At 34.0% G+C, this 27,203-nt stretch overlaps 2 protein-coding genes across 2 annotated transcripts in view; both read left to right on the forward strand.

Moving 5' to 3' along the window:
• LOC144251052 (1-phosphatidylinositol 3-phosphate 5-kinase-like) overlaps positions 1-2,885 on the forward strand; it is a 38,647-nt gene extending 35,762 nt beyond the window's left edge. Inside the window, 3 exon segments of the mRNA XM_077794179.1 lie at positions 574-685; positions 2,022-2,169; positions 2,707-2,885. Coding sequence (XP_077650305.1) covers positions 574-685; positions 2,022-2,169; positions 2,707-2,885 — 439 coding nt within the window.
• A 7,931-nt stretch (positions 2,886-10,816) lies between these two features.
• The window catches only part of LOC144250971 (1-phosphatidylinositol 3-phosphate 5-kinase-like), a 35,812-nt gene continuing 19,425 nt past the window's right edge, over positions 10,817-27,203 (forward strand). The window contains 11 exon segments of the mRNA XM_077794123.1: positions 10,817-10,960; positions 13,596-13,703; positions 17,173-17,299; positions 17,547-18,056; positions 18,059-18,699; positions 20,172-20,272; positions 21,601-21,672; positions 22,330-22,501; positions 24,397-24,575; positions 26,466-26,579; positions 26,974-27,082. Of these exon segments, the coding sequence (XP_077650249.1) occupies positions 10,817-10,960; positions 13,596-13,703; positions 17,173-17,299; positions 17,547-18,056; positions 18,059-18,699; positions 20,172-20,272; positions 21,601-21,672; positions 22,330-22,501; positions 24,397-24,575; positions 26,466-26,579; positions 26,974-27,082 (2,277 nt within the window).

Raw genomic sequence — 27,203 nt, forward strand, 5'->3', positions numbered from 1 at the left:
GCTATATCTCTTTAGTTTTGTGCCTTTAGTAAAATTATTCAATCTTTTTATGACTTGAGCCCTTTAGTTCCAACATGGGAGAAATATTTTGGTCCTGTGAATGAACTTTGGGAAATAAATAAATGTTGATTAAGTGTTTTATAAACTGAAATGCCCCATAATAAAATGTTTCTTTCATACACAGATAAACACATACATACATTTTATATTTATATCTGTAATATTTACTGTTTTTTCATCAAGACTGTAAGTTCTTTGTAGGAGGCATGCTGTTTTTAGCATATTTTTACTCTTCCATTATGGAGAGGGGTGTGTGCATGCATTGAGTATTTCCTGTAATTAAAATAAGGTTTTTAGGACTGCCTTACCATAGGTTCTCATCCTTTACTATGGTATCTAGAGGAATTTTTTAATTTGCATCCAGTCTCCCCAGTCTCTTGTTTTATTCCTTATCTGTCCAAGGATAATTTGAAATTCAAACTCTGAACTGGAAAAAAAAAAGATTATGTCTTATACTATAAAATTATTCTGACTGACTTTTAAAATATTTCATATTTCTTGCTCTTAATTCAGGGCACAAGCTATAGCAATTGGACAAGCAATGGTTGATGGACGTTGGCTGGATTGTGTTAGTCATCATGACCAGCTTTTCAGGGATGAGTATGTACTCTACAGACCACTGCAGGTAATCTTCATTTTTTACTCCTAATGAGAATGTAACAAGCTTGTTTTGAAGTCTTTCTTCATCAGTGAGAATAAAAAATAATTGAATTAACCAAAGAAACTTTTTTTCTAATAGATTTTCCTTGCTGTTTGAGGAACGTTACAACTTTTTTTTTTGTAGTGAGCTATACCACTAGTCCCAATGCTGTTTTCTCCTTTTTAAATATATTTTTTTTAATTTTTATTTTATTTTATTTTTTTAAGTTTTTTTTTTTTTTTAAAGAGAGAGAGAGAGAGAGAGAGAATTAATATTTATTTTCCATTTCTCGGCGGACACAACATCGTTGTTTGTATGTGGTGCTGAGGATCGAACCCGGGCCGCACGCATGCCAGGCGAGCGCACTACCGCTTGAGCCACATCCCCAGCCCAAAATATTTTTTTTTTAAAGTAAGGTAATAAAGATGAAAACCTGCTATTAGGATTAAATACTTTATTTGGTGTGGTTTTGCTTAAACTTGGCTTAGTTTTATAGTTAACTTATAGTTTATTTGTCATTTAATAGCTTTTAGTTTTACTGTTTATGTTTTTATAACTAAAAGTTGCATGTATAACAAAATGATTGAAAAATGGAAAGTAAATAGAAACAGATTTTGACTCTTTAGTACTCTTAAACTGTGCACTGATGATAAAATAATATCTTTTTCTAACTCAAGGGAAATGAAAATTACTTAAAGATAGAAAATTTTAAAAATATTTATATAACCATATATGTATATTTATATATATAAAGTACATACACACACTAAATATATATGTTGTGTGTGTATGTTTACTAAATAACTTTAAAAAAAATTTTTGAGGTATTAGTGATTAAATGCATGTCTTTCCTGACCCCTGCCAGCCAAGTGTTCTACCATTGAGGCACATCCCTAGCACCTAAAATGAGAAACTCAGTAGTTAGAAATGACCCTGAAGACTGGTGTATATTTGTTAAAGTATGACAGTTATTTTTTCAGGATGTGACCCAGAGTTTGTTTAGGGTTAGACTAGATGCTGTGTAGTCTTTTCTGATAACTAAAGGATGACATAAAACCCTGTAAAATCTATATCAAAGAAATATTGTGTTTGTAACATGCTAACCTAAGACTTCTAGTTAATTAAAATTACAGTTTTAACAATGGAATTGCCTGTATGATAATATTTTATAGCTTAGTTCTTGTTAATTTGTTTATTTTTCTAAATAAATTTACTCAGTTATGTTTATAAAAATATTGGGTACAATTTATTTCTTGTGTGATACCCCCAACATCGTTGACATTGAGGGTCAGTTGCTTGGATCCTGTCTTGATACTTTCAGAGTACAGAATTTTCTGAGACACCTTCTCCGGACAGTGACTCCGTGAACTCTGTGGAAGGACACTCTGAGCCATCCTGGTTTAAAGACATAAAGTTTGATGACAGCGACACAGAACAGATAGCTGAAGAAGGTGACGATAATTTGGCTAGTGAGTTTTACTTTCTAACATTTTAGTTTTTATGGATCATTATGTGTGTATGATAAAATGAGTGCATTACTTATTTCGTTGAAAAAAAATCTGCTTTAAAATTTATGGCTTCAACCGGATGTAAACATCTAGTAGCAATCCTTGTCTTAGATACAGTATTTTCTTGAGATACTAACTTGTTAGGCAACATATGTTTTCAGATTTTACCGTAGTCTACAGTTTGCAGCAGCTTAAAAATAACTCTGAGCAAATAATATCATAGCAGATAACTTTCTCACCTCTTCCCTATGATATCAGACTTTCTTTCTGCAGAACCTCCAATATACTTATTCATTTTAAAAATTTATTTTATATTTAATTTTGTTCAAATTTTATTAAGTCTACACAGAAATGCATGAAAATACTGTATCCATTTTGGTATTGCACATTGGGCTTGTATATTAAAAACATTTTTCTCCTTTCCTCTAATACCCTGATAAAACCCATTTTTACTCCCCTCCTCTCCCTATATTTCTTTCCCCTCCCCAACACTAAAAGATTCTGCCAGTCCTAGCAAGCACACCTCAGTCAGCAGTTTCTAATCCACAGTGGACAGTTACTCAGCTGCGTCTATCAGCCTAAACGTGGAGCTGGACAACGTGAACTTCCATATCAAGAAGCCCTCCAAGTACCCACATGTGCCCCCTCACCCTGCTGACCAAAAAGGTAGGAGGTAGTCACCATCTGGAATCCAAATAGGCTGGAGAGCTGGGCTCTCATGCCAGCTTGTCCTTCTGGCTTCCTCTGTTCCAGTATGGCTGAGGGGATTTGATGTGGGTTTTGTTTCACCCTTTCTCATTTTCCCCATACCTCCTCCCTACATCGTTTTGGTTGGTTCTTTTTGTTTCTTGTTTTCTGCCTCAGTATCACCATGCCCAGTTTAAAGCTTGTAGTCTTTTAAAAGGACCTACATCTGACTGCTTTTCCCATAATGTGCAACTTCCAAGGTGGCATTTCTTTGCATTTATAACATGGATGTTCTGCTCTATTCTTTTCTCTTTGTTTAACATTTTAAAGCCTATTCATCTATGCTATTTTATAATAACATATTTATTTAAACCTGTTCAGATGATTGAATTAAATTGGGGGAAATTATTCACACATTTAAAACATCTTTCTACTGGAGTTTAAAAGGCCTATTATACATATAATATATTTACTAAAAAATTCTTCTCTAATAAAAAGTGAATTAATTTGTTATTTTTAGTTATGTTGATATTAGTCTACTTATATAATAATAATAATAATAATAATAATAATAATAATAATAATAATGGCCATATCCAAATTGCATTTTTTGTAAAAGGAAAAATTAGATAAATCATTTTTAAAATCTAAGATAGCAGTACATAAAAAATAAAATGCCTTTAAAAAAATGGATGGTGAGATTTACATTATTGGATATAATCAAAACCAATTTAAATTATAGCCCTAACATGGCATTATGTAAAAGTACATAAATGAAAAAAAAAATGAATGATTAAATGAATAATTATGGGAGTTTATTATGTCATAATAACTGAAAAGTCATTATTATAAAGTATTTTATTGTATGATTTTACCTGAAGTTTGAATTTTAAGCATTTAGTTTTCTCAGGTCAGATTGTCTCTGAACTTAGATCTGGACTGCTTTCCTAATTCTTTGTTCCTCTCTGTTTTGAGCTTTAAAAAAATGTAACAAATGGGAAGATTTTGAACTTAAATATCTTTATTAAAATAATTTGAAAGAAATTTACATTTCTAAACCAAATTTCTCTTAATTGTCAATGTAAGTTATTATCAAGATGTGGTAGAATGTCTTTAAGAGTTAAAATAATAAGCTGTATTTTATTTAAAAATAAGAAATTTAGAGAGTGTGGGATAGGAGAAGATTCGACTAGCAAGGAACATAAGTAAGGTATACATCTTTATGGAAACCCTCAAAACAGAAATTGGATGAATGATGGAGAAAATATGGGTGTGCATGAAAGGACAGTGAAGCAGACATGACACTTTTGTGAGAATTAACTGTCACCTGGAGGATATTATGATGCTTTTGAGTATTAATTTACAGATGTGGATCAGAGGCAGAGTATACCATGACAGAGGACATCTGTTCTGGACATATGTATTGGCAGTTTCATTTCACTAAAAGCAGAATATAAAATACATTTGTGACTTGCTGATGCTTTTACCTCTTGGAAAGTTAAGAAAGTTTTGAAAATCTTGAAGAAAGTGATCTATCATCATAGAATTCATAAGGACAAGGGGCACAGTCACACGTGTATTTTAGGAAACCTAACTTCAGAGTGCTGAGAGGGGAATGGATCAGGAGGTTCCAATAATGCCTTTTTTTACAGCACAACCTCACATTTTTCAGGGAGAATAAAAAGGGAAGCACCTGAAGTTGAAAAAGCCATCATACTCCTCTGAAACTTCTTTGATCTCAAACCTTTAAAAAAGTTGTGAGTGGCAATGTTCTTATGATAATGAATCTAAAAGAGGGACCAGCACTCTTAAGGAAAATGACAGGATAGCAGGAGTCTAGATGGCACTAAAGATTGAGATGTTACTAAAGGTTGGAGAAAAGGCCAAGGATATCTGAGAAAAGATATTGCCATAGCAAGAAAGAAAAATTAGAACGGTTATTTAGGTAAGTCAGTATAATATTGAAAGAAACTTTTATTTTTCTCTGTCAAGATTTATGTTGTCAGGAAAGAACACAAGGTTAAGGGGAAAGCAAAGCCCAAGAGAGAGAAGAGATAGAAAATGTTCTGCTATTTTCAGTGAGTCTGTTGCCAGGTTTAGGCAGACCACATGCAAGATTGTTGAAAGAATTTGGGTCTGAGGTCATGGAGCCAGAGATGATTATTTTGTAAGAATTGTGTAAGGTAATACAGAATCTAGATGACTATTGATAGATGAGTTACATTTTTTAAGATGGTTTCTTAATGTCGTATTGGGAGTTGGAAAAATTGTAGAAAAATTTAGTGAATTGGGTGTACTGTAATATTTAGAAAAGGATTGTGGTAAAGGGCAGCTGCATTGGTTTACTAAAATAAGTCATTTTGAAAACAACCCCATTTTCATCTTATGTTAATATGAGGTCATTAGATAAGGAGAATATCATATATACGATATTATATGATGTTAGGCATTTGATGGTTCTCAAAAACATTTTAGACAACAATGAATTTTGCACTAGAAATCTGTTAAAGAGGGAGTTGAAGGAGGTGATCATATTTATTATTTAAAGTACCAGTTTTGGAGCTTTTCAAAAATTGTAAATTGACAAATTATAATTGTGTTTATGGGGTACAGAGAGATGTTAATAACATGTATACAATGTAAGTCAAGTTAATTAACATATTCATCAACTCATTTATTTATCATTTTTTGTGGTGTGAACTCTTGAAATTTACTATCTCCTCAATTTTGAAATGATCCATACACTGTTATTATATTATAGTTATTATAGTCATCATTCTGTGTAATAGATCTCAAAAAATTATTCCCCTGGCTAACTGAAACTTTATATTCTTTAACCACTATCTTCTTTACACCCTAGAATTTCATATTCACCATTGTACTATGGAATTTTTGTATGAGAAACACACAAATAGCATGGTGTGTTTAGGAATGTAGGAGCTCAGCAGTGCCACAATTAATATTAGCATACTAATTTATAGCTTATTTTAATGGTCGGACAAAATGTTAAAAGGGCAATTAATAATTTGATAGCATCAGGAAAGGGATTATCCTAAATTATACTGTAGGGCTTTGTCAATTTGTATTTACTGTTGTTCAGTACTTATTTTAAGTTTACACTATGATGGGATTGCAGAAGTATGCCTCTGTGTCCTTCTTTTCTTACTATTTTTTAAAATACTAAGAATCATTCTTTTTCCATTTACTTTATGAAGTTGAAATGTGATAAAAATATTTTGTTCTTTGTTGTTAAAATTATCCTATCAGAAAGTAAAGATTCCTAAAGTGAGCTGGTAATGGTAGTGCATACTTGTAATCTCACCTACTGGAAAGGCTGACACAGGAAAATCTCAAGTTTGAGGCCAGCCTGGGCAACTTAGTGAGACTCTGTATTAAAACAAAATAAAAAGAGTTATATATATGTACCACTGAGATATATATCTCTATCTTAGACTTACCTAGCATGTGCAAGGCCCTGGGTTCAGGACCCAGTATGGAAAAAAAAAGAGTATGTGAAAGATTAGAGTTCTTCTGCCTGTTTTCATTCCCTTTAAATAAATAGAAGTGGGATTAACTGTGTTTGATTTTTTCCATTGGAATTAAAAGCAATGCTCTTTACCAATTATCCTCTATCTTTTATGACTGAGGAAATTTGGGTTTATAAAATATGTTGAGGCCTGGAATTGTAGCTCAGTGGTAAAGCACTTACCTCGCATGTGTGAGACCCTGGGTTCAGTCCCCAGCACCACATAAAAATAAACAAATAAAAATAAATATATTGTGTCCATCTACAAAAAAACAACCACAAAAAACCAAAAACTTTGAAATATCTGCACTTAAAATATGACATTTGATTTGGTTAATTTTTCACTATTGGTCTTCGAGAATTGTACAATTGAAATGTGTTTTATTATGTGGTGCAAGCAGAATTCTGAGCCATTCTTGGAAAGTTATCGCAAGTATGACCTAGAAAGAAAGAGAAAATAATGGCTTCCTTGAGCCTCCAGATATAATTTCCCATATACAGGAAAACATGAGGGAGAGATGCAGATTAAACATACCATGAAGGAATAGTTGCTCAGATCCAGATGTGGGATATTGCACAAAGACATTTGGCCTGGGTTGCTTAAAAGTTCTTTATCATGGAAAAGAATAAAGGTAGGAGATCTGTTCTAGATTAAAAGAGAATGAGCAAGCATAGGGCCAAATATTATGTATGAACTTTTTTGGTTATATGAGGATATTTTGAGAACAGTTGGATAAATTTCAATATGGACCAGTTCTATGATATTAAGGTATTGTCAGGGGCTGAGGATATACCTCAGTGGCAGAGCCTAACTTGCATGAGGCCCTGGGTTTGATCCTTAGTACCAGAAAAATGAAAAACAGATATTGACAGTTTTTTTTAAGTCTGTAATTGGTGGTGTGGCTATAAAGAAGCGTGCCCTTATTTTAAAAGGATGCATGTTGAAGTACTGGTAAAATGTGATGTGTGTAATTTTAAATGGTCAAGGAAAAAAGCATATGTATATGTGAAGAGAAAGATACGGCAAGTCCTTAGCAATTGTTGAATGTAGGTAGATGGTATACAATATTTTCTGTATGCTTGAAATTTTTTCATAATAAATGTTTGGGAAAATCCACAATTTCTGGAGTCTCCTTTGTATTTAAGCTTTAGAGTGAAAAGTAAAACTTGTAAAAGACTTATAGTACATTAGTTGAACTAACAGAATTTAGCATTATTCATTTCTGCAAGGGAAATATAGAAATAAAGCATAACATTGTCTTTATTGTATTTGGCATGGTGCACTTGAATTTTCTAGATAAAATGTTTTCTCTGCTTCCTGGTTGGGAAGATGATCATAGTGGCTCATAAACATAGGTCCTTTTAAAGCCCATTTGTTTATAAATGAACTTAGAAAAAATTTTGTGGAGAACATTCACCTTAAAGGAGTTAAATTGTGTTGTGGCTTGCTTTGCATAGTATACAGAACCCCACTTGAGCTATGCTTGGTCACCCTCCTAGAGGAAAGTTCAAAGGGAAGTAAAGATTAAGTTTCACTTTAATATTTTTAAAAGCATTCAGCGCCTGTTCAGGAGTTACCTCCTGGCAAATGGCAATGTTGGGTTAGAATTTTTGAAAAACAAAATCTAATTCAAAACTATTAAAAATCTGATAAGTTATATCTTTATTTTTTTTTTGCCAATGTCACTTTCATATGAATTTGTTTTATAGTTTATATTCTGCAATTTTAAAAAACCTTACATTGTTTTCTCAGATGGCTTTTCTGGGAACTACCTTGTATATAGACAAAGTCATTATGTATTAAAATACAGTTACATATGAGAAAAGCAATGTAATATTTTAGGCTTATGCAAATTACTAAAGATTTTAGTTTTCATAAACTTTCAGTTTTGGTATCTGAATATTTACTATTTGGAAAAATGATGTTAAAAATGATCTGACATTTGAACTGAGGTGAACTGTTTCATGGTTCTGTTGAGTTATTAAGTTTAGTATGAAGTGCAAGTATAAAAAAATTTAGTCTGAAGCTTTCTTGAGTGCACAAAGCAGTGATGGGTTTTATATGAGTAATACATTGTTGTGTGTGGGTGTGCTCTCTATATAATTATGCCGGCCCATTATAGTCATGTGTCTTTCCTTCCTCTCTGTTCTCTCCTTCGTATGCAGAGTATTTGATTTCTGACGCTGGAGGACAACAGCTCTCAATAAGTGATGCCTTCATCAAAGGTAATTTTATCAACAACTGTCCATGTGATGGTGTTTCTTTTGCTCAGGAGGGTATCCTTAGGCTTAGCACATTGACTGACAGAGAAGTACTGAAAATATGTTTGATTAGTACTACTAACACAGTTTTAATGCGTATAATGGCTTTGAGAATGTTGAAAGACAAGGATATAAACTTAGATTTGGTTTGAGAGAAGGATCTGAAAAGTAATTGTTTAAAAACTTTTAAAAAGAATTTGAATTTTATTCTTTTAAAGGCATGGATAGTGTCTTACATCATGAATACAGTATTAAATATTGATATACATATCATCAGGGATTGTTAGCTTTATCAAAAAGCCTATAGGTAGATTTCATCCATTTGAGGATGCTGCTTTCCCATGTAGACTTGGGAAAAGAAATAGACAAAAGAGGCTAAAGAACTAATTTTGCTGATCAGTTTCTTGGGGACAACAGGAATATAGAAGAATATAAGCCTATTATTACCCATTCCTTATTTAGCTTACTGTAAAGTAAGAACATACCCAGTTAGTTCACAATACTTCTTAGTTTAGGTCTTGAATATGGGAGAAGTTCCCTTCCCAGTGTCTTTTTGGCTTCTGGAGTTTTGGATAAAAGAGAAGGTAGGGCAAGTTAGTGCAAGGGAACTGATCACTTGGCAATCCTTCTAAATTCATTTCTAAGCATCTGGTTCAACTGGAAGTTTGTAGACTGGCAGTTTATATGATTGAAATGTGCAGGTCTTGTACCTCCCACATCATGTACACATATTTTATGTAATGACTGTTGGACTGTTTAGTGGAAGTTTTTTGCTAGATTAGTATGCTTTAAAAGCGAAAGGATTAGAGGATTTTTCTAAGCATTACCTATCTCCTTTCTTTCCATTTATTTAGTCACTTCAGTTATTTAGAGTAAGCATCTTTTCTACAAAACATTTATTATCTGTTGAATTTGTCTTGATTCATTTTTACCCTTTAAAATATTTCAATGATTTTATAAAACTTTGTATAATTTGCTATGTATCATGTTTTAATATTTCTTTGTAGTTTATTTTCAGGTCTATCTTGTTAACAAGTTTCTTTAAAACTCTCTGCTAATATTGAAAAAGAAACACCATAAAGGATTGTCTATATAGATTTCTACATTGTCACCTTCTGTTTTGGGATATCTGAGTTGAGCTTCTTTCTTGAAAGTTCAGTACCCCCACTATTATATATTATTCTGCTAGCATTCAGATTTCAGTTGAATGCAGTCAGTTTGTAATTTTGTAGGGGAAATTAGCATACACAACTCTCTCTCTTTTGTGGTGCTGGGAATCAAACCCAGGGTCTTGCACATGCTAGACACGTGTTCTGCTACTGAGCTATACACTGTCAATCTCTGCTTCTATATTTTTAATGTATTTATATATGTACATGTTTATTATTATATATATTTTATATAATTTATGTATTTATTTTACATCTTTGCCCTTTCATACCTGTATTTTATATTGGCTAACTTAAAAAAATTTCAAAAGAAAAGTTGGTAATTTCTAAATATGTGAGTAGATGGCATAAAACATGGCAATAAAATACTGACTTCATATTTTATGTTTACTTAGAATCCTTATTTAATCGTCGGGTGGAGGAAAAATCCAAAGAGTTGCCTTTCACACCTTTGGGCTGGCATCATAACAACCTGGAGCTCCTAAGGGAGGAGAATGTGGAAAAACAAGCTATGAAGAGATTGCTGTAAGGCAGAGAGCTTTTAAATTTTAAATGTCCATTTTTATGTTCAATGACTTAGGCATATGTGTAGTTCCTCTTCCTTATAAAGCAAAAAATACAAAGATTACTTAGAAAATAAAGCCTATTCTGATTTCTGATGAAATATCTTATTAAAAAGAGACTTGTCTGTTCACATTTGAAATTTCATTTTAGCAAATTTTAGCAAATTAATGGGGAATGTTAGTTGGATTTATTCACAGATTTTATTTATATACAAAATCATTAAGGTACAGATACACCGAGAAAATATAAATTGACCTAGAAGATTCATCTGTGAGGTGTAATTGAAATGTTTATTCCATTGTAGACTGCTTATATCTTGAGAATTATGTGTTTGGTTATATTAACTATGCACATTTCTTTCTTCTGACATTTTCATAGTTCAGCTAATCATAACCACATGATGGCACTACTCCAGCAGTTGCTCCATAGTGACTCATTGTCACCATCTTGGAGGGACATCATCGTGTCACTGGTCTGCCAGGTTGTTCAGACAGTGCGACCTGATGTCAAGAACCAGGATGATGATATGGATATTCGTCAATTTGTACACATTTAAAAGGTGAGCTCTGCTAATACTCTGCCTATGCTAGGAATCAGTGAGGCAGGCCTGGTAGCATTTGTGACTTAATGGAAATGTAAAAAGAGTCATTACCCTGAGGGTTGCTGAGTGTGGGAAGTTTGGTGTCTGCTCTGTTAGCAGTGCACTTAGGGGTCATGAGGGCCACTCAGAGGAAGTGAGAGGTGGACAGAAGGTGTGAGTTGGGTGGATAATCCCCCAAAATAGTTTCTCCTTTCTTGCTTCCTCTTCTTAAGAAAGAAATCAGTTATGAGAAAATCTTGTTTCAGATTACTGTCACCATTCTGAGGAAAAGAGTGGGTAATTAATTTAATTAGATAGTAATGGAATACTTTGTATTTTTTACTATGATATTTAAAATAATAGTTTTAATTGCCAAAGCAACTAATTTATTCAATCAGTGAGTATGTTAGAGTACCAACACTATATAAGAAAATTGGGAGTAGGATGATAATCATGCTGAGATGCCATTAATCATTGGTTGATAGGAAGATTTATATCCTGGAATTTCTTGTCTTTATTTGGATGTATAGTAGAAAATGTTAGCACCATCTGGCTGGATACTAAGGATTTATCACTTAATTTTATTGTTTTTTTTTTAATTTTAATTATTCCATCAGATCCCAGGTGGAAAGAAATTTGATTCTGTGGTTGTCAATGGCTTTGTTTGTACCAAGAACATTGCACATAAAAAGGTAATGTGATTTAGTTCAACAGTGAAATTCAGTGAACTATGGCTCTGTGCTCTGTTAACTAGTCTTTCTGAAACATGGCAAAAAAGGAGAATAAGACATTGAGGGGCAACTAGTAATCTTTGTCACAGGGGTGAAAGTTTGGAGGTTTCTTGGAAGGTCCCTGTTTTAGTCAGCCTTTTCGCTGCTCTGACTAAAGGACCCAACTAGAACAACTGTAGATGAGGAAAAGTTTATTTTAGGGCTCTCAGTTTCAGAGGTCTTAGTCCATATAAGACTGCTCCATTTCTGGGAGGGGGCCGCTCCAGGTGAGGCAGGACATCATGGCATAAGAGTGTGGCAGAGGGAAACGGCTCATGATTTGATCAGGAAGCAGAGAGAGAATCCATTTGCAATATACAAATATATAACCCATAGTCAAACCCCCAGTGTGACTCCAGTTCCTCCAGCCATATCCCACCTGCCTCTAGCCACCATTCAGTTAATCCCATCAGGGATTAATTCGCTGATTAGCTCAATGTTATAATCCAATCACATCTCCTCCAATCCTTCTTGCATTGTCTCACATGTGAGCTTTTGGGGGACAACTCATAACCAAACCATAACAGTCCCCCAGAGCTGATGATGAATGAACTGGAATTTGGATAATAGCATTCACCAGATGGAAGAAGGAGGCTCAGGCTTCCATATAGGAAGGTTTCAGGTTTCCCTAGGGATACTAAAATCTGAGGGTGCTCAAACTTCTCATATAAAATGGTGTAGTATTCGCATACTTTGAATTATCTCTGTATTACTTATAATAGCTAGTACAATGTAAACACTAGATTAATAGTTGCTGTACTGTATATTTAGGGAATAGTGACAAGAAAAAAAATCTGCATATTTAGTTAGGTACAGTCCTCCTGCCCATGAATATTTTCTGTCTATGATTGGTTGAATCCATGGATGTGGACCTTGTAGATACAGAGGGCTTCAACTGTAAGGCATTTTACCTCTAGAGAATTGTTAGTGATCAAAGATAAGTAAAAGTTGCCTGAATTCAGTATTATTTTTCAGCAGTGGTCCAAAGTTAGTATTTATATAGACACTTATTAAAGAGGCACATTACCTTTTAAAGTAGTGCTTTAAATCAGATTAAGTAGGGTTTTTGGTGGTTGTTATTGAATTAAGAGGTCAGTGTGTCATGCTGTTTTCAGGAACTTAAGAAAACCATGTGTAACTGTGGTAGAAATGTATGCATGAGTGACCAACTTGTCCTACTGACCATATTTAGAGAATCTTTAATTTGCTAAAAGAACCTTGAATATAGTTCCCCAGCTAGTGAGTCACTGTTCTCAGCACTGTTTGGGGTCTCTAAGATGGGTCAGTCTGAAATCTTGATTAGAGAACTCAGTCCCTTTTGCCTGTGACTTTAGTCACATGTTTTTGAACATGCTTGAAGACTTTCTCTATGAACTTCATGATACCCAGTTCAGTTTGCCAACTTGTGATTGTTTAGAAATTTATTTCATTATAAATATTCAGGAGGCATTTTAATTCTTTTCTTCATTTTCTATCTTGAATTAAATATGCTTTCAAATTTGCTGATCTCTTTGAGTTTTTAAGATAGCCTATCTGTAAGACCCATTCCTACCTCTTCTTACAACATTAGGGGGAAAAAAGTTAGATTATAGAGGAATGGATTCAATTAGTGTTTCAAAAGAGTAAATTTTTAAAGAATTTTTCATTGATCAGAAAAGATTACTTGTTTTTAAAAAAATGAAAAAATAACCCAGAAGAATTAAATTAATACTGATATAATGAGATATTTTAAATTAGCGGGAATTAGGAACCATGTGAACTTAATTATTAAAGAAGGTCTGTAAAGTGCAAACCTTTAACAGCTTTAACAGTCTGTTCTTTTTTTCTAGATGAATTCTTGTATTAAAAACCCCAAGATTCTTCTGTTAAAGTGTTCCATTGTGTATCTCTACAGAGAAGAAACTAAGTTTACTTGCATTGATCCTATTGTGCTTCAGGTAAGCACTCACTACTGAAAGTGGTAATTTGAAGGAATGGCTATGTACAATGATGCTTATCTCAATTATTTTGAAAGGAAACTTGTTGCTCTTGTTTTATTTAAAATTTAGTTATAGAAGACACTTCTATGAATTAAACTTTACAGATAGCTTACCAAAATCTCTGTCACTCATTATTTTTAAAGCTTCAGAGTGTTAAGGGGAAATGTACATGACTGGGAATTTATGGAAGAAAAAATGAAAATCCAAATATTGTTTTCCCTGGACCATTGATATACTGAGAGAGTTTCACCAACTTTTCAGATCTCTAAAAGACTTTCCAGTTTGTAATACAGTCACTTTTACTAAAACACATTTCTAGAACATAGCTTGTATGTAGTTAGAAACTTGGGGAATAGTGTCAGATGGAAGCTGCTGATTCTGGGGCTTTTCCTAAGTATGGGGCTCCAGAATAGCGGAGTAAGATTATAGCCCTCATTTTGGCTGCAACATAAGCAAAAAGTCCCTCAGCTCTATTTTAAGAAATTGAAAGTGAGCATCTGTTGGCAGGACTTTCTCCCCAGCGAGGTGCACCTTCAAGCTCTGGGTGGCTTCTTGGTAGCTCTGCTGCTCTGAGCTCCATTTCCATTTGTACTGCTATAGTTTTGTGCATTTAAAATTTCTCTTGAGGCAGCCTCCAGCCATGATGAACAATGTACCTGGTCTTTCCAAGTTCTCTGTTAAGGTTCCAATTAGTGATTTTGTTATTGTTGTTGCATAGGTTTTAAGTCTTCTGCCCCAACTCTTTTCTCCCATAAATACTATTGTAGTTTGTGGTCATTCAAAATGGAAAGTTTTTACCAATGTAAATATAATACTACAGGGAAACATTTATATTCAATTCAAGAAACATAGGAAAAGCATTTCTTAAAAATTCATAGATAATCACATTTTTCCAGGAGTCATAGGAACAATCACTTTTGTTTTAAATTCATAGGTATCACAGAAAAAGTGAGGAAGTAAATTGTGGTCAAAGGCACAGTGCTTTTATTTATTTATTTATTTTTATGGAGATTGATTAAATGCAAGGCACTTAACCACTGAGCCACAACCCCAGCCCTTTAATACATTTTATTTAGAGACAGGGTCTCACTGAGTTGCAGCCTCTCTAGGTTGCTAATGCTGACTGTGAACTTGTGATCCTTCTGCCTCAGCCTCCCAAGCTGCTGGGAGCTGTGTGCCACCACACCCAGCACACAGTGCTTTGGAAACTCTGCTCTTTTACTTAATGAAGTGCGTTATCTGGAACTCTGTCATCTTTGGAATTAAGCTATGTTTTCAATAAAATGGAGGGGTTTTGATTAGATTTATACCAGTCTTTCTAGCTCTAATTTACTGTGACTTTTTGAGATTTCAAAGAAAAAACACAATTATTATTGTTCATGTAATCCAAGATGCTTTGATGTTGGGTTTTGGCTGCAGAGGATTAAACTCCAGGCCTTGCATTTGCTTATCACACCCTCTACCACCTGGCTAAAGCTCCAGATACTGCTCCGGAGGCTTTTTGGTCTCACAGAAGATGTCATATGACTTTCACAGGATAATAATCATAATTTTATTGATTATAGGGATATATCCTGATTGTAGACATATTCAGATGTCTAGAATTGTATGACTTGGATCAACGAACTAGTGTAATTGAAACTAAACAGATATTGTTTATAAAAATTTTATGCTTCATCTGTTTTTTTAGTACTCCATTCTTTCAGTCCTATTAACAAACTAAAGTCTTTTCATGTTAGAGAGGTAAGCTCTGGACAAATATGTAGTTAATAAACATGGATTGATTCAGATAACAGAAAGTGTCTTATCTTTTCATCAATGCTTTTAAACATAGTTTAATGATACCTCTAACATTTCAGTTTGGAATTGATGGAAATAAAGTACCAGCTGATATGATTTTTCCCCTCCTTCCTCTCTCCCAATTCCAGTAATGAAATTAGTAATCAAAGAAGCCTAAAGGTAGATAGTCAGAAAAAGGAACATACAAGGGCAAGAAGATAATTAGGTTGTGAAATTATATTGTCTTTACAAGGCCAAACACACTAGGTCTGATGGTTTGTTATGTTCCCCTTTGTGTCTACCTTTTCTTACTCTTTTCTAGCTGAGCTTGGACCAGACCCCCTTTTTAAATGCTGTTTCAGGTACACTTACAGTAGTTGATTGGAGTTGGGTGAATAGGAAATTTATTTGTCATTCCTGTAGGAGAGGCAAAATATTTTTAAAAAATCAACTTATTTTAATTATGCTTTATTGGAGCTTCATAAATAACTTTAAATGCTATTAAATTATAAATTAATAAGCAGAATAGAAAATTAATACATTTCACAAAAGACATTCCATTTTGTTAATAATGGAATATTATTGAAAATATATACAATAATGGAATTTCTCCTGAAATTCTTCTAAGCATAATCGATGGTTCAGAATGATGAATGAAATTCTTGATTGGGTGTGAATTAATTTGGTTACTGATTTATTGTGATAAAAACCATTTAGGTGAGATTGATATTAATAGTCAAGCTGTCCTAATATTTTAATATATCCTGATCTTAAATTGTATGAGGTATAAGGCTAAAAGGACCATACCTCCTAACAGGCAGGTTCATTAAAGGGAATAAACAATAAGCTCTTGCATTTTTGGTGGCTGTGAACATTATTATAGTCTTGCTCAGAAAATACTTTGGACATATGGAATAGGAGTGGCAAGCTTGCTCAGTTTCAGTTGTCTGCCATCTAGAGCCCAGAAGTTTTATGAAGTAGTTAATGAATTGTTTTGTCTTAATTCTGGTTGTTGTTTTCAATGTTCATTTGCTTTGAAATCAAATGTTTGTTATTAAATCATATTAAGCATTAGTTTTAGATCTCTGTAGCTATTCAGGGTGGAATATGATCAGTTGGGAGATTGGAATTAGGAAAGTAGCTGAAATAGCATCTGTTTGAGAGTCATTTATTCTGATATCTAGAAAAAGGGTGACTTTTGTTGGTTTCAAAAAAGAGGATTATAACCGTATTAAAAAAAATTCAGTAAGTGGGAGCTGTGAGGTTAGAGTTTGGTTGGTCTTGCTGTAGTTTTTTTAAACTAAGAGCTAATTAAATGTATTAGTACTTATGGATAATGATGCACTAAAAATCTTTCAAAGTAAAATTAGTTGGAGATGGCCATTTCTCCTAATTTTTTTCAGCACAAGTAATGTAGTTCAGAATGATTAATGAAATTCTTGGTTGTGTTTGAATTAATTTGGTTATAGATTTATTTGTGGAATAAAAATATTTAGGTTGAAAGCAATTTTAATTGTCAAATTATCCTGATATTTAAATATGTCCAGATCTTGAATTGTAACAGGCATCCCCATTACTTTTCCAGGTTAAATTCACTAAGGTTTTAATTTTTTTTCTAATTTTGTAATACAATGTTTTCCTCTTGTAGCAAGTTTTAGAAGGAATCAGTCGGATGACCCAGGATGATTTAGTGATGTCAATGGACCAGCTACTCACAAAACCACACTTGGGCACTTGTCACAAATTGTACATGCAGATATTTCAGTTGCCTAATGGTGAGTGATCTTTGGCATAGATTCACTTGAGATTGGGGATTTCAGAGATTTAATGACCTCCTTAGTACTGCAGCATTTAGTTAGTAGGAAATATCAAGCAGCAGTGGTTAAGTGAGTGTAGGCAACTGTAGTCTTATTCTTGGAAGGGTGGTTTTTGTTTTTAAAACATTAAGGTAGTGAATTAATTCTGTTGGGACTTCTGGATTATCACCTAACCCTTCTTAACTTTTTGTTTGTTTATTTGTAGAACAAACCAAAACACTGATGTTTTTTGAAGGCTGCCCGCAGCACTTAGGCTGTACAATCAAGCTCAGAGGAGGCTCTGATTATGAGCTGGCTCGAGTCAAGGAGATCCTAATTTTTATGTTCTGTGTAGCCTATCATTCTCAACTAGAAATCTCCTTCCTCATGGATGAATTTGCTATGCCTCCCACATTAATGCAAAGTCCTTCATTCCATTCTCTGATTGAGGGACAGGAGGAAGATGGGGCTGTGCAGGAGCAGTATAGCAGAACCTCCCTTCCCCTGGATCCTGACTACCCTCCTGAGTTTCTGCCCTCTGATGATAACACTTTGCTGGAATCCAGGATTATGTTTGAGAAGGGTGAGCAGGAAAATAAAAGTATTCCACAGACTGTTGCCTCTTTGAAGCATCAAGAGTATGCCACCTCTGCTTGCCCAGCTGGTGTCCCCTGTGCTCTTTTCCATTTGGTACCAGAATCATTGTTGCCACTTCATGTGGACAAACAAGATGCTGTCGCAATCAACAGCCAGAGATTTTGCAGCAAATAGAGGAGCAAGATCCCAAAAGCCAGATGAGAACCTTTAGAGAACCTCTACAGGATGACACTGGATTATATGTTACTGAGGAAGTTACCCCCTCTGAAGATAAACGAAAGAATTATTCTTTGGCCTTTAAACAGGAGTTAAAAGATATGATCCTTTGTATCTCCCCAGTAATCACATTCCGGGAACCTTTCCTTTTAACTGAGAAGGGCATGAGATGCTCTACTCGAGATTATTTTCCAGAGCAGATTTACTGGTCTCCTCTTCTCAATAAAGAATTCAAAGAAATGGAGAGCAGGAGGAAGAAACAGCTGCTCAGGGATCTCTCTGGGTTTCAGGGCATAAATGGAAGTATTCAGGCCAAGTCGATTCAAGTCTTGCCCTCACATGAGCTAGTGAGCACTAGGATTGCTGAGCATCTGGGTGATAGCCAGAGCTTGGGTAGAATGCTGGCTGATTATCGAGCCAGAGGAGGAAGAATTCAGTCAAAACATTCAGACCCTTTTGCTCACTCAAAGGATGCTTCTGGTACTGCCAGTGGCAAATCAGGAAGCAAAACTGAGAGTGATGAAGAGAGAGGGCTGATTCCAGGTGATGCATTGTGGTCCACAAAGGTAAGCCACGGCACTGGCTTTACACTTTGCATTGTTATCTAGCTATGAAAGTGATCTTTTTCTTTTGTTTTCTATAAAGAAAGATTTGTTTATGGGCACATTACTAATAATGGTAGTAATTAATGAAGAAATCTACTTTAAGATGAGAAAATGCAATTGCTTAATAAAAAAGACATTCAGATTCATTCCTTATCAAGGAAATGCTAAATAGTAATGGTGTTAAACAATTTTTTATTTGTGAGACTGGCAAAAAGATCCACGATTAATGAGGGTATGGAAAAAACAACTTGCATAAATTTCTATACACTTCTGTAAATTTCTTGAAAGTGATAGGGAGGTATCTTAATGTATGGGTACATTTATATGCCTTTGACCCAGTCTTCCTCCTTTTTATAATCTATTGCTGAAGAACCAATTAAATCTGTTTGTATAAGGATGCTTGCATTTGCTAAGAATATATGTACTAGGATATTTATTGAAGCAATGTGTTTAGTTGTTTGTAGTGAAAACAATGATTTGGATTGCATTTAATGACATGGATAGAATCGATGATACATTTTTGGTTTTTTTGGTGTGTGTGTTTGTGGTAATGGTGACTGTACCTAGAAATGTTCTATCACCAAGCTAATCCTCAGCCCCCCACCTTTAATTTTTTTTTGCAACATAGTCTAGCTAAATTGTTAAGACTGATTTTGAATTTGACAATTTTCCTGACTCAGCTTCTTGAGTTACCAAGACTATAGGCAGACACTATGACATCTGGCTTTGTGATATATTGTTGTGTGTTAACAAGGAAGTTGTATTTTAATATATGTAGCCCCATTTTATAATTTTTATAAAACAAAATCATCTGTGTGTTCATACTTATGAGGGTATTTGTGTGTGTGGATGTTTTAGAGAGCTAGCAAAGAGGATGGACATATGTTTTTAAACTACAAACCACTGAGCTTGGGAGGTGGGGTGGAAGGCTTCTCCTCAGATGCACAGAGGCTTCGTGTATTTTAAGAACTTCTTTTTGGATTTCTGTAGCATAAATTTGAATTTCAACAGATAGCAGTTGCTACCTCATAGAGATCAAAAACAGGCATAAAATATAGGTGAGGAAATACCTTAGAATTTAGAATTCTGGGCATCTCTGATTAATGTTATATTCAGTTATCAGATCAGACTTTCATATGGACATTTTAGTTTCATTTTTCTCCCCAAATAATACAGTTTTGAAAGAGTATTTAAGAAAACAAACTATTTAGTATTTTTTAATATTTTAATTTAGACTTTTTAGATTGTCTTTCTTCAAATATCAACTTTTCTTCTTCCTTAAATATAGTTTCTTGTAGTATTAAATTCTCAGCAGAACTACTTCAGTGATGACAGGAGACTTTACCAATACAGTGGAATATATTGTATGTTAGAAGCAGGTAGAATTAGATGTATTCTGACTTCCAGTGGCTCATGTGTTCCTTCTCCTTCAGGTGGACTGTCTGAATCCTGCTAACCATCAAAGACTGTGTGTGCTTTTTAGCAGCTCATCTGCCCAGTCCAGCAATGCTCCCAGTGCCTGTGTCAGTCCTTGGTAGGATTCTTCTCCCTGTAAACTATTGCACTTAAGAACAGAATTCTAGCAACTGACAAAAATGTAGACATTCATACTTGTTTTTAGGTATATGGCACATTGCTGGTCATAGCTAAGTTGACAAAACTCTGAAATTTGTAAATATGTAATTTGTTTATGGGAAGAAATAAATGAGAATAACCTGAGAGTGAAAAAAAATGTGAGGGATAGAATAGAAATTTGTACTTACAGAAAGAAAGTTGACACACACAAGTTGAATTTTGATGATAACAGTTAGGCAAATTTTTCTTCAGATACCATTTTTATAAAAGCAATCAGCCTTTTGCTATATTGTTTTTATTTTTGGTGCTGGGGATTGAACCCAAGGGCTTTGCACATATTAAACATGTGCTCTACCATTGAGCATACCCACAGCCCAGTCTTTTGCCTTATTAATGGGTTTTATTCTAAAACATAATTCTCTGTTGAAAATATAAAACACATTTTATAATGTTATAAATTATTGTTTCAAATCACAGGCACATGATCCTCACATAGACTATATAGTTTTACATGACATAGCTTACCTTTAGTTTAACATGTACCTTGTAGCTCAGTGGTAGAGTGTGTGTTTATATTTGTGAGTCTATGGGTTCCATCCCCAGTACCACACACAAAACAAGACAAAGTACTATAAGGATGTAATTATACTTTCTGCAGTATTGTTTCCATGACAAAACACTTACTTCCAGAAGTGATATTCTGGAAGTGGTATAGCAGTGGTATAGGTCCAGTAGGCAGATGGGGGTTGGGGAAGCCCACAGGGATTTTCTCTGGGAGAAAAGGGACTCCTTAGGTCAAAATTTGAATAAGAAGTGGGTTTTTAAAGGCATATAACCTAACTCTTGTTTGTGAGCATTTGTAGATTAGATAAAAAGTTAGCAGTTGGATGCTTAGTAAGAAGAGCTGCTGTTCTCCATGTTCAGTAAAGGTGTGGACTAGAGAGCAGACGACAGAGTCCTCTTTTTATGTTTAGGAGGCATAAGGTTTTGTAAAGGAAACTTTTACCTCTTTCTAACTCAGATCAGTTTTACTTAATTAATATTATAGTTTATGCATCTTCATTAAATAATTTCATAAGGTACTAATGGACTGGTAGTGGAAAAGATGGTATGGTGTTGCTAGTCCAAACTTGTTTTACAAGATGATGTAAAACCTGTTCTATAACGACAAATATTACCTCCTTTAATACTTCATCATAAGCCCATTTTATAATCAGAATGTGTGGTCTCATGAAGTGTATTTGCTGTGTGGTCCTTATGTTTCTAAGAAGTGATCTCTTCTTTTAGGATTGCAACAATGGAATTTTATGGGAAGAATGATCTTACATTAGGAATATATTTAGAGAGATACTGTTTCAGGTAAGAGCTAATTTCCTTGTGTTCCATTATGGCTTTTTGAAGACCAGAATTTCAACCTAAAACATAAGTATGAGTTTGATGTCAAGTGTTATATGGTCCTCACTTTAACACCACATTAAACCATGCCATGCAAAGAAGTAATCTACTTCATATTCAAATTGGGATGTCTTATACGGCACTTTTCTCATATATTTATCAATCTAATAACCTTGCCATCCCTAGGGATTTTTCAAATGTCTTGTCCAATAATGATTAAAATGACAGGCAAGGGAAGTGTTGGAGGCAGCTAGCTAGACCTCATTTTAAATCTTAGTGCTATCATTCCTCACTTACATGACAAAAGGCAAATAATTTAATCTCTATCATTCCCCCTTTAAAGGGAATACCAGTCCCCCAAAATGTCTAGGTTTTAATGGATAAAATGAATCATCTTGAAATTGTTGGACAAATAGAAATGACTTAACACACAGTAGTTGATGACAGGGGTTCAGCTGCAGCTCAGAGCAGCAGGAGTGCTGTACACTTTGCTCACTGGTCATCAATACTCTAGCAAGAATGCTGCTCTTTATTGACAGTGGTTCTGAGTAACCAATATTCATTATTCTTGGCTTCTATGTTTTATGTTTAATAAGAGAAAGGCTCTTTTGTTTGTCAAAGGCCTTCTTATCAGTGCCCTAGCATGTTCTGCGATACTCCTATGGTGCATCACATTCGGTGCTTTGTCCATGGGCAAGGTTGTGTGCGGATCATCCTTAAGGAGTTGGATTCTCCAGTACCTGGATATCAACATAAAATTCTCACGTATTCCTGCTTCAGAATCTGCAAACAGGTAAATATACCTTGGTACTATAATATATGACATTTATTTCTGTATTTGTATAGTTTTTTGGGGAGGTAGTAATCTATAATATTTTGAAACTGGTTGTAATTGAGCTCTTATTTTATCTTCCTTTGCTATATGTTCAAAATAATGTTCATTTTTTGACAATTTCACTACTGAAATATATCAGTCATTAAGTAAAATTCAGGTGCTTTGTTCAGTAAATATATTGAGACCGTATCTTGACAGTTATTAATTATTTTATTTATTCATTCAGCAATCACTCATTTTGCACCATCTGTGTGTCAGGAGGTACTGTGCTAGGTCCTAGGAATGAAAAAAGAATACAGACTTTTCATCTAGGGGATAAGACAGATTTGTAAAGTTAATTATTGCAGTATATCAGGATGTTTGCACAATAAATCTGAGCTTATATCAGTATTTCTCTCTGAAGAGGTATGAATGAGACAGTGTTGAAAGTGAACCCTACTGATTTTCATGTACAATCTTGAAAAAGATATGAGTTTTATTTCTTTCATGTGCCTTTCTTTACTTTTCTAACTCTGGGGCAAATATTTGGCAGCATGATCATGTTTTTCATACATATTTTTTTATCCAAATTTCGGCGAGTATATATCCAGTTTAACTTCATTGTTACCATGGCTTTTTTTTTAGTTTATTTTTGGAAGGAATATATGACAATTAGAAAATAATAGTATAACTTACGATAATATCTGCCGTCAAATCTAGTTCCTCCTGCATAACCAGCCTAAAATCATTCTACCATTTATCAGTCTTACTTTCATATTTATCTTATAGGCCTTTAGTTCTCATTAGATAGTTGGTAATATTTTTTGTGAACTCTGTAGATTGGTAATTGCATTAAAGGAATAACTTGAATTTGAACTTTATATCTTGCATACTTCAGTATATGCACTTTATTTTAAAGACAAAACTTTCTGCTTTGGGGATTCTGATAGAAAAGAGTTTTGTTATACAAAAATGAAGAACTTCTAGTGTAAGAAAAGTTACAACTTAAAAAAAAAACAAACATAAATATACTTAATATTAAATATATTAAATTTCTAGAAACCATGGTTATAGAAACAATAGGCAAAGAGCATAACATAGCAACTTAATACAAATGGACAGTAAATGTGCAAATAAATTTCACATTAGTAATCAAAGCAATGAAATCAAGTAGAAATTAAATAAAATGACTTTTTTTTTAAGAAATGGAATTTCAAATATTTATAATTCCTAGGATTGGTAAGAAAGTAGAGATTGATATTCTGAAATACTGTTGGTACTGGAGGTTTTATAAACTAGTACACCTGTTTTGGAAGACAGTGTGTCAAAAAGTATGAAAGCCCATAAGAATGTTCATGCCCTTTGATATTTTATTAATTTATTTCAAGGATGTAACTATGAATGTTTTTATGTATGTACAAGGATGTTCAACACAGCATCATCCAAATAAGGTCGAAATTATAATGTCTTACATGCACATAAGTAGGGATTGGGTTTAATATTCTAATGTAATAGGATAATCCTACAGCCATTTAAAAAGTTGTAAAGATTATCTTATGATAAAAATATTCATGATTTCTTGCTCAGTAAAGAATAAAAGCTTATAAAATTGTAGGAAAAAAGTTTGTACAAGTAACATTTACTGTGTAAATATATATTCATATATAGAAAGTAAACATACAGGTGTATTGTTGTTGGTGATGTGATTATCCATGATATTGCTCTCCCTCACAACCCTCAGCTCCATTCACCTATAAACTTTTTTCTCCCTGTTTTCTGCATTCAGAATATATTGTTTGTATTAGAAAAGACATTTTAAAAAATGAAGTTCTCATTATTATTAGATAACTTAAATTATTTTTGTCGAATTCCAGGTAACACCAGTTGTTGCTCTTTCCAATGAATCCTGGTCTATGTCATTTGCAAAGTACCTTGAACTTAGATTTTATGGGCACCAGTACTCACGTAGAGCCAGTGCTGAGCCTTGTGGTCACTCTATTCATCATGATTATCACCAGTATTTTTCTTATAACCAGATGGTGGCATCTTTCAGGTAAGGAATCAAAGGGATCTTGTACATTGTCATATTTCCTGAAGGTTTTGCAACATTTCTACTGTTACTGGATTGAATTAAATTGTATGTGTCATCTCCCACCTCCACCCTTGCAAAAGCACAGAACCAGACACTGCTAAGAGATATCAGTGTTAACTTAATCTACCTAAAAATGTATTATTATCCTTACTTATAGACTTTATATACCTTACAAGTGAGGATAATAATATTGTATGTTCATTATAGAGCTAACAAGTTTTGGGGTCTTGATTTGAACCCTGGTTGACCTATCGGTTTCACTTTAAAAAAAAACAAAAAACTTTTTTGTAGTTATAGATGGACAGAATGCCTTTATTTTATTTGTTTATGTGGTGCTAAGAATTGAACCCAGTGCCTCATCTATGCTAGGCAAGCGCTCTGCCACTGAGCTACAGCCCCAGCCCCTCGGTTTTACTCTTTGTTTTGGCATTCAAGAAACTCTGTCAGAATTTTTGCTAAGGTATTAACTACCATAAAGATAATCAAATACTTGTAATAAAGCTAAAATTTCAAGTTTAATAAGTAAATAATCACCACTGTGGTATTAAATAATTTGAGGAAGGGTTCAGGCTCTGGCTTCAGAATATATCCAGGATCTGAACACTTTTCACTACCCTCAAAATTTAGTAGTCTCAGACAGTTTCCTTTTGGCCTTGTCCCACAGCCTGTGCTCAGTATGATCTTATTAAAGGAAAAATCAACCAAGGTCATTTCTCTGGTCTAGATGCTGCACAGAGTCCCCGTTTCACCCTGAGTGAAGGCCAGAGTCCATTTACTGGCCTATAAGTCCTTACAGGCTCTGTCTGTTTGCCTAGGGCCTATCACTGTCCCCTCACACACATGCTAGCCCCTTGGCTCAGCCTCACCTGTGTCAGGTAGGTTCCTGCCTGGGAGCCCTGTGCTGGTTCTTCTTTCTCTAAGCTCTTCATTCACAGGTATCTGCCTGCTGTTTACTTACTTTGCATGAGTGTCTGTTCCAGTTTTCCCTACTCTGATCCCCTCTCATGACTAGTATTCCCCTGCTTCTCTTTCTTGTTTTGTATTTCTCTGACACTTAGCACTTGATGTATGTGTTTTAAATATTTATTTGTTTTTTTTAAAGAGAGAATTTTTTAAAGTATTTATTATTATTATTTTTTTTTTTTTAGTTTTCGGTGGACACAACATCTTTATTTTATATTTATGTGGTGCTGAAGATTGAACCCAGCGCCTCTTGTATGCCAGGCAAGCACGCTACCACTTGAGCCACATCCCCAGCCCCAATTTATTTGTTTTATTTTAAATATTTACTTGTTTTTCCTGAATCATGAGGAAATATCTTCAGTATCTAAAATAGCATCTGGGACATTTTAGACTCTGAGGGAACATTTGCTAATTAGAACTTATTTCTTAAGCAAGAGCTTTAAACGTGAAAGTACTGTGTAGGTGGGGCATAGCATTGACTAGGCAGTACCTCAGGCAGAAAGGAAATATTCTCATGAAGATTCCTCAGGAGTGGAAAGGTAAAGAATATCTATACCTATACCTATTATAGGAAGGAGTCTCTTCCTTACTCATAGAGAAGGCTTATATCAAAATCAGTTTTGTTTTTATAACAAATGAGGATAACTTCAAAAGGATACTGATGGCATCACAGTGTAGTGATGAAACAAAACAAAATCTAAAATTGGGGAAAATATTTATGATTGAAATTTGTCTTCAATAACTTTGATTTTTAAAAAATACAATTTTATAGAAACTTTATTTTTCTTTATGCCTTATTAGGATTTAATTGACCATCTGGATATATCTCTGCTCAAGGTATTAAAATAGTTTTCATTTTTCTGCTGTTACTTGTATTTCTTCTCTCAGTTATTCTCCCATTCGGCTCCTTGAAGTATGTGTTCCACTCCCTAAAATATTCATTAAGTGCCAGGCCCCATTAAAGGTGTCCCTTCTTCAAGACCTTAAGGACTTCTTTCAGAAGTAAGTTTCAGTTTCTTTGGTGATCCTCTTTTTTTAAAAAAGTCTGTGATGTACAGGTATCAAGTATCAAGTATCAAGATTTGTTCATTTAACCGTCTTTGAAAATGTCGATAACTTTTTTGAATTGTATGTTATATGTGCTTTATGGAAAAAAAAGTAGACAATACAGAAAAGCATTTTTTAAAAAGTTGAACTCTGACAATGCAAACAACTGTTAAAATTTTGAAGTATATCCTTCAGGTTTTTTTTGGTGTGCACAATTATATGATTTTTAATTAGATAGGACTTTTTTCAGTTATGGTTTTGTGTCTAGTGTCTGCTTTTTTCCCTGTTTATGTGGAGTGGAAAATTTGATCTCACCTTCTTTAAAGTATGTAATGTTCTCTGGTTTTAGAGTTTCACAGGTATATCTAGCTGTTGACGAAAGACTTGCATCTTTGAAAACTGATACATTTAGCAAAACAAGAGAGGATAAAATGGAAGATATCTTTGCACAAAAAGAGGTAGTTCATTTCTTTAATAGAAAATCAAAAAGTCAATTGTCTACTTACTAGAAATTGTTTTTTGTGGGGAAGGGTTATCTATATAGTGCCTATTTACTGAAATTTTATCTTGTTACCTCCT

This window comes from Urocitellus parryii, chromosome Y, assembly GCF_045843805.1.
Source record: "Urocitellus parryii isolate mUroPar1 chromosome Y, mUroPar1.hap1, whole genome shotgun sequence".
In the NCBI taxonomy this organism is placed as follows: Eukaryota; Metazoa; Chordata; class Mammalia; order Rodentia; family Sciuridae; genus Urocitellus; species Urocitellus parryii.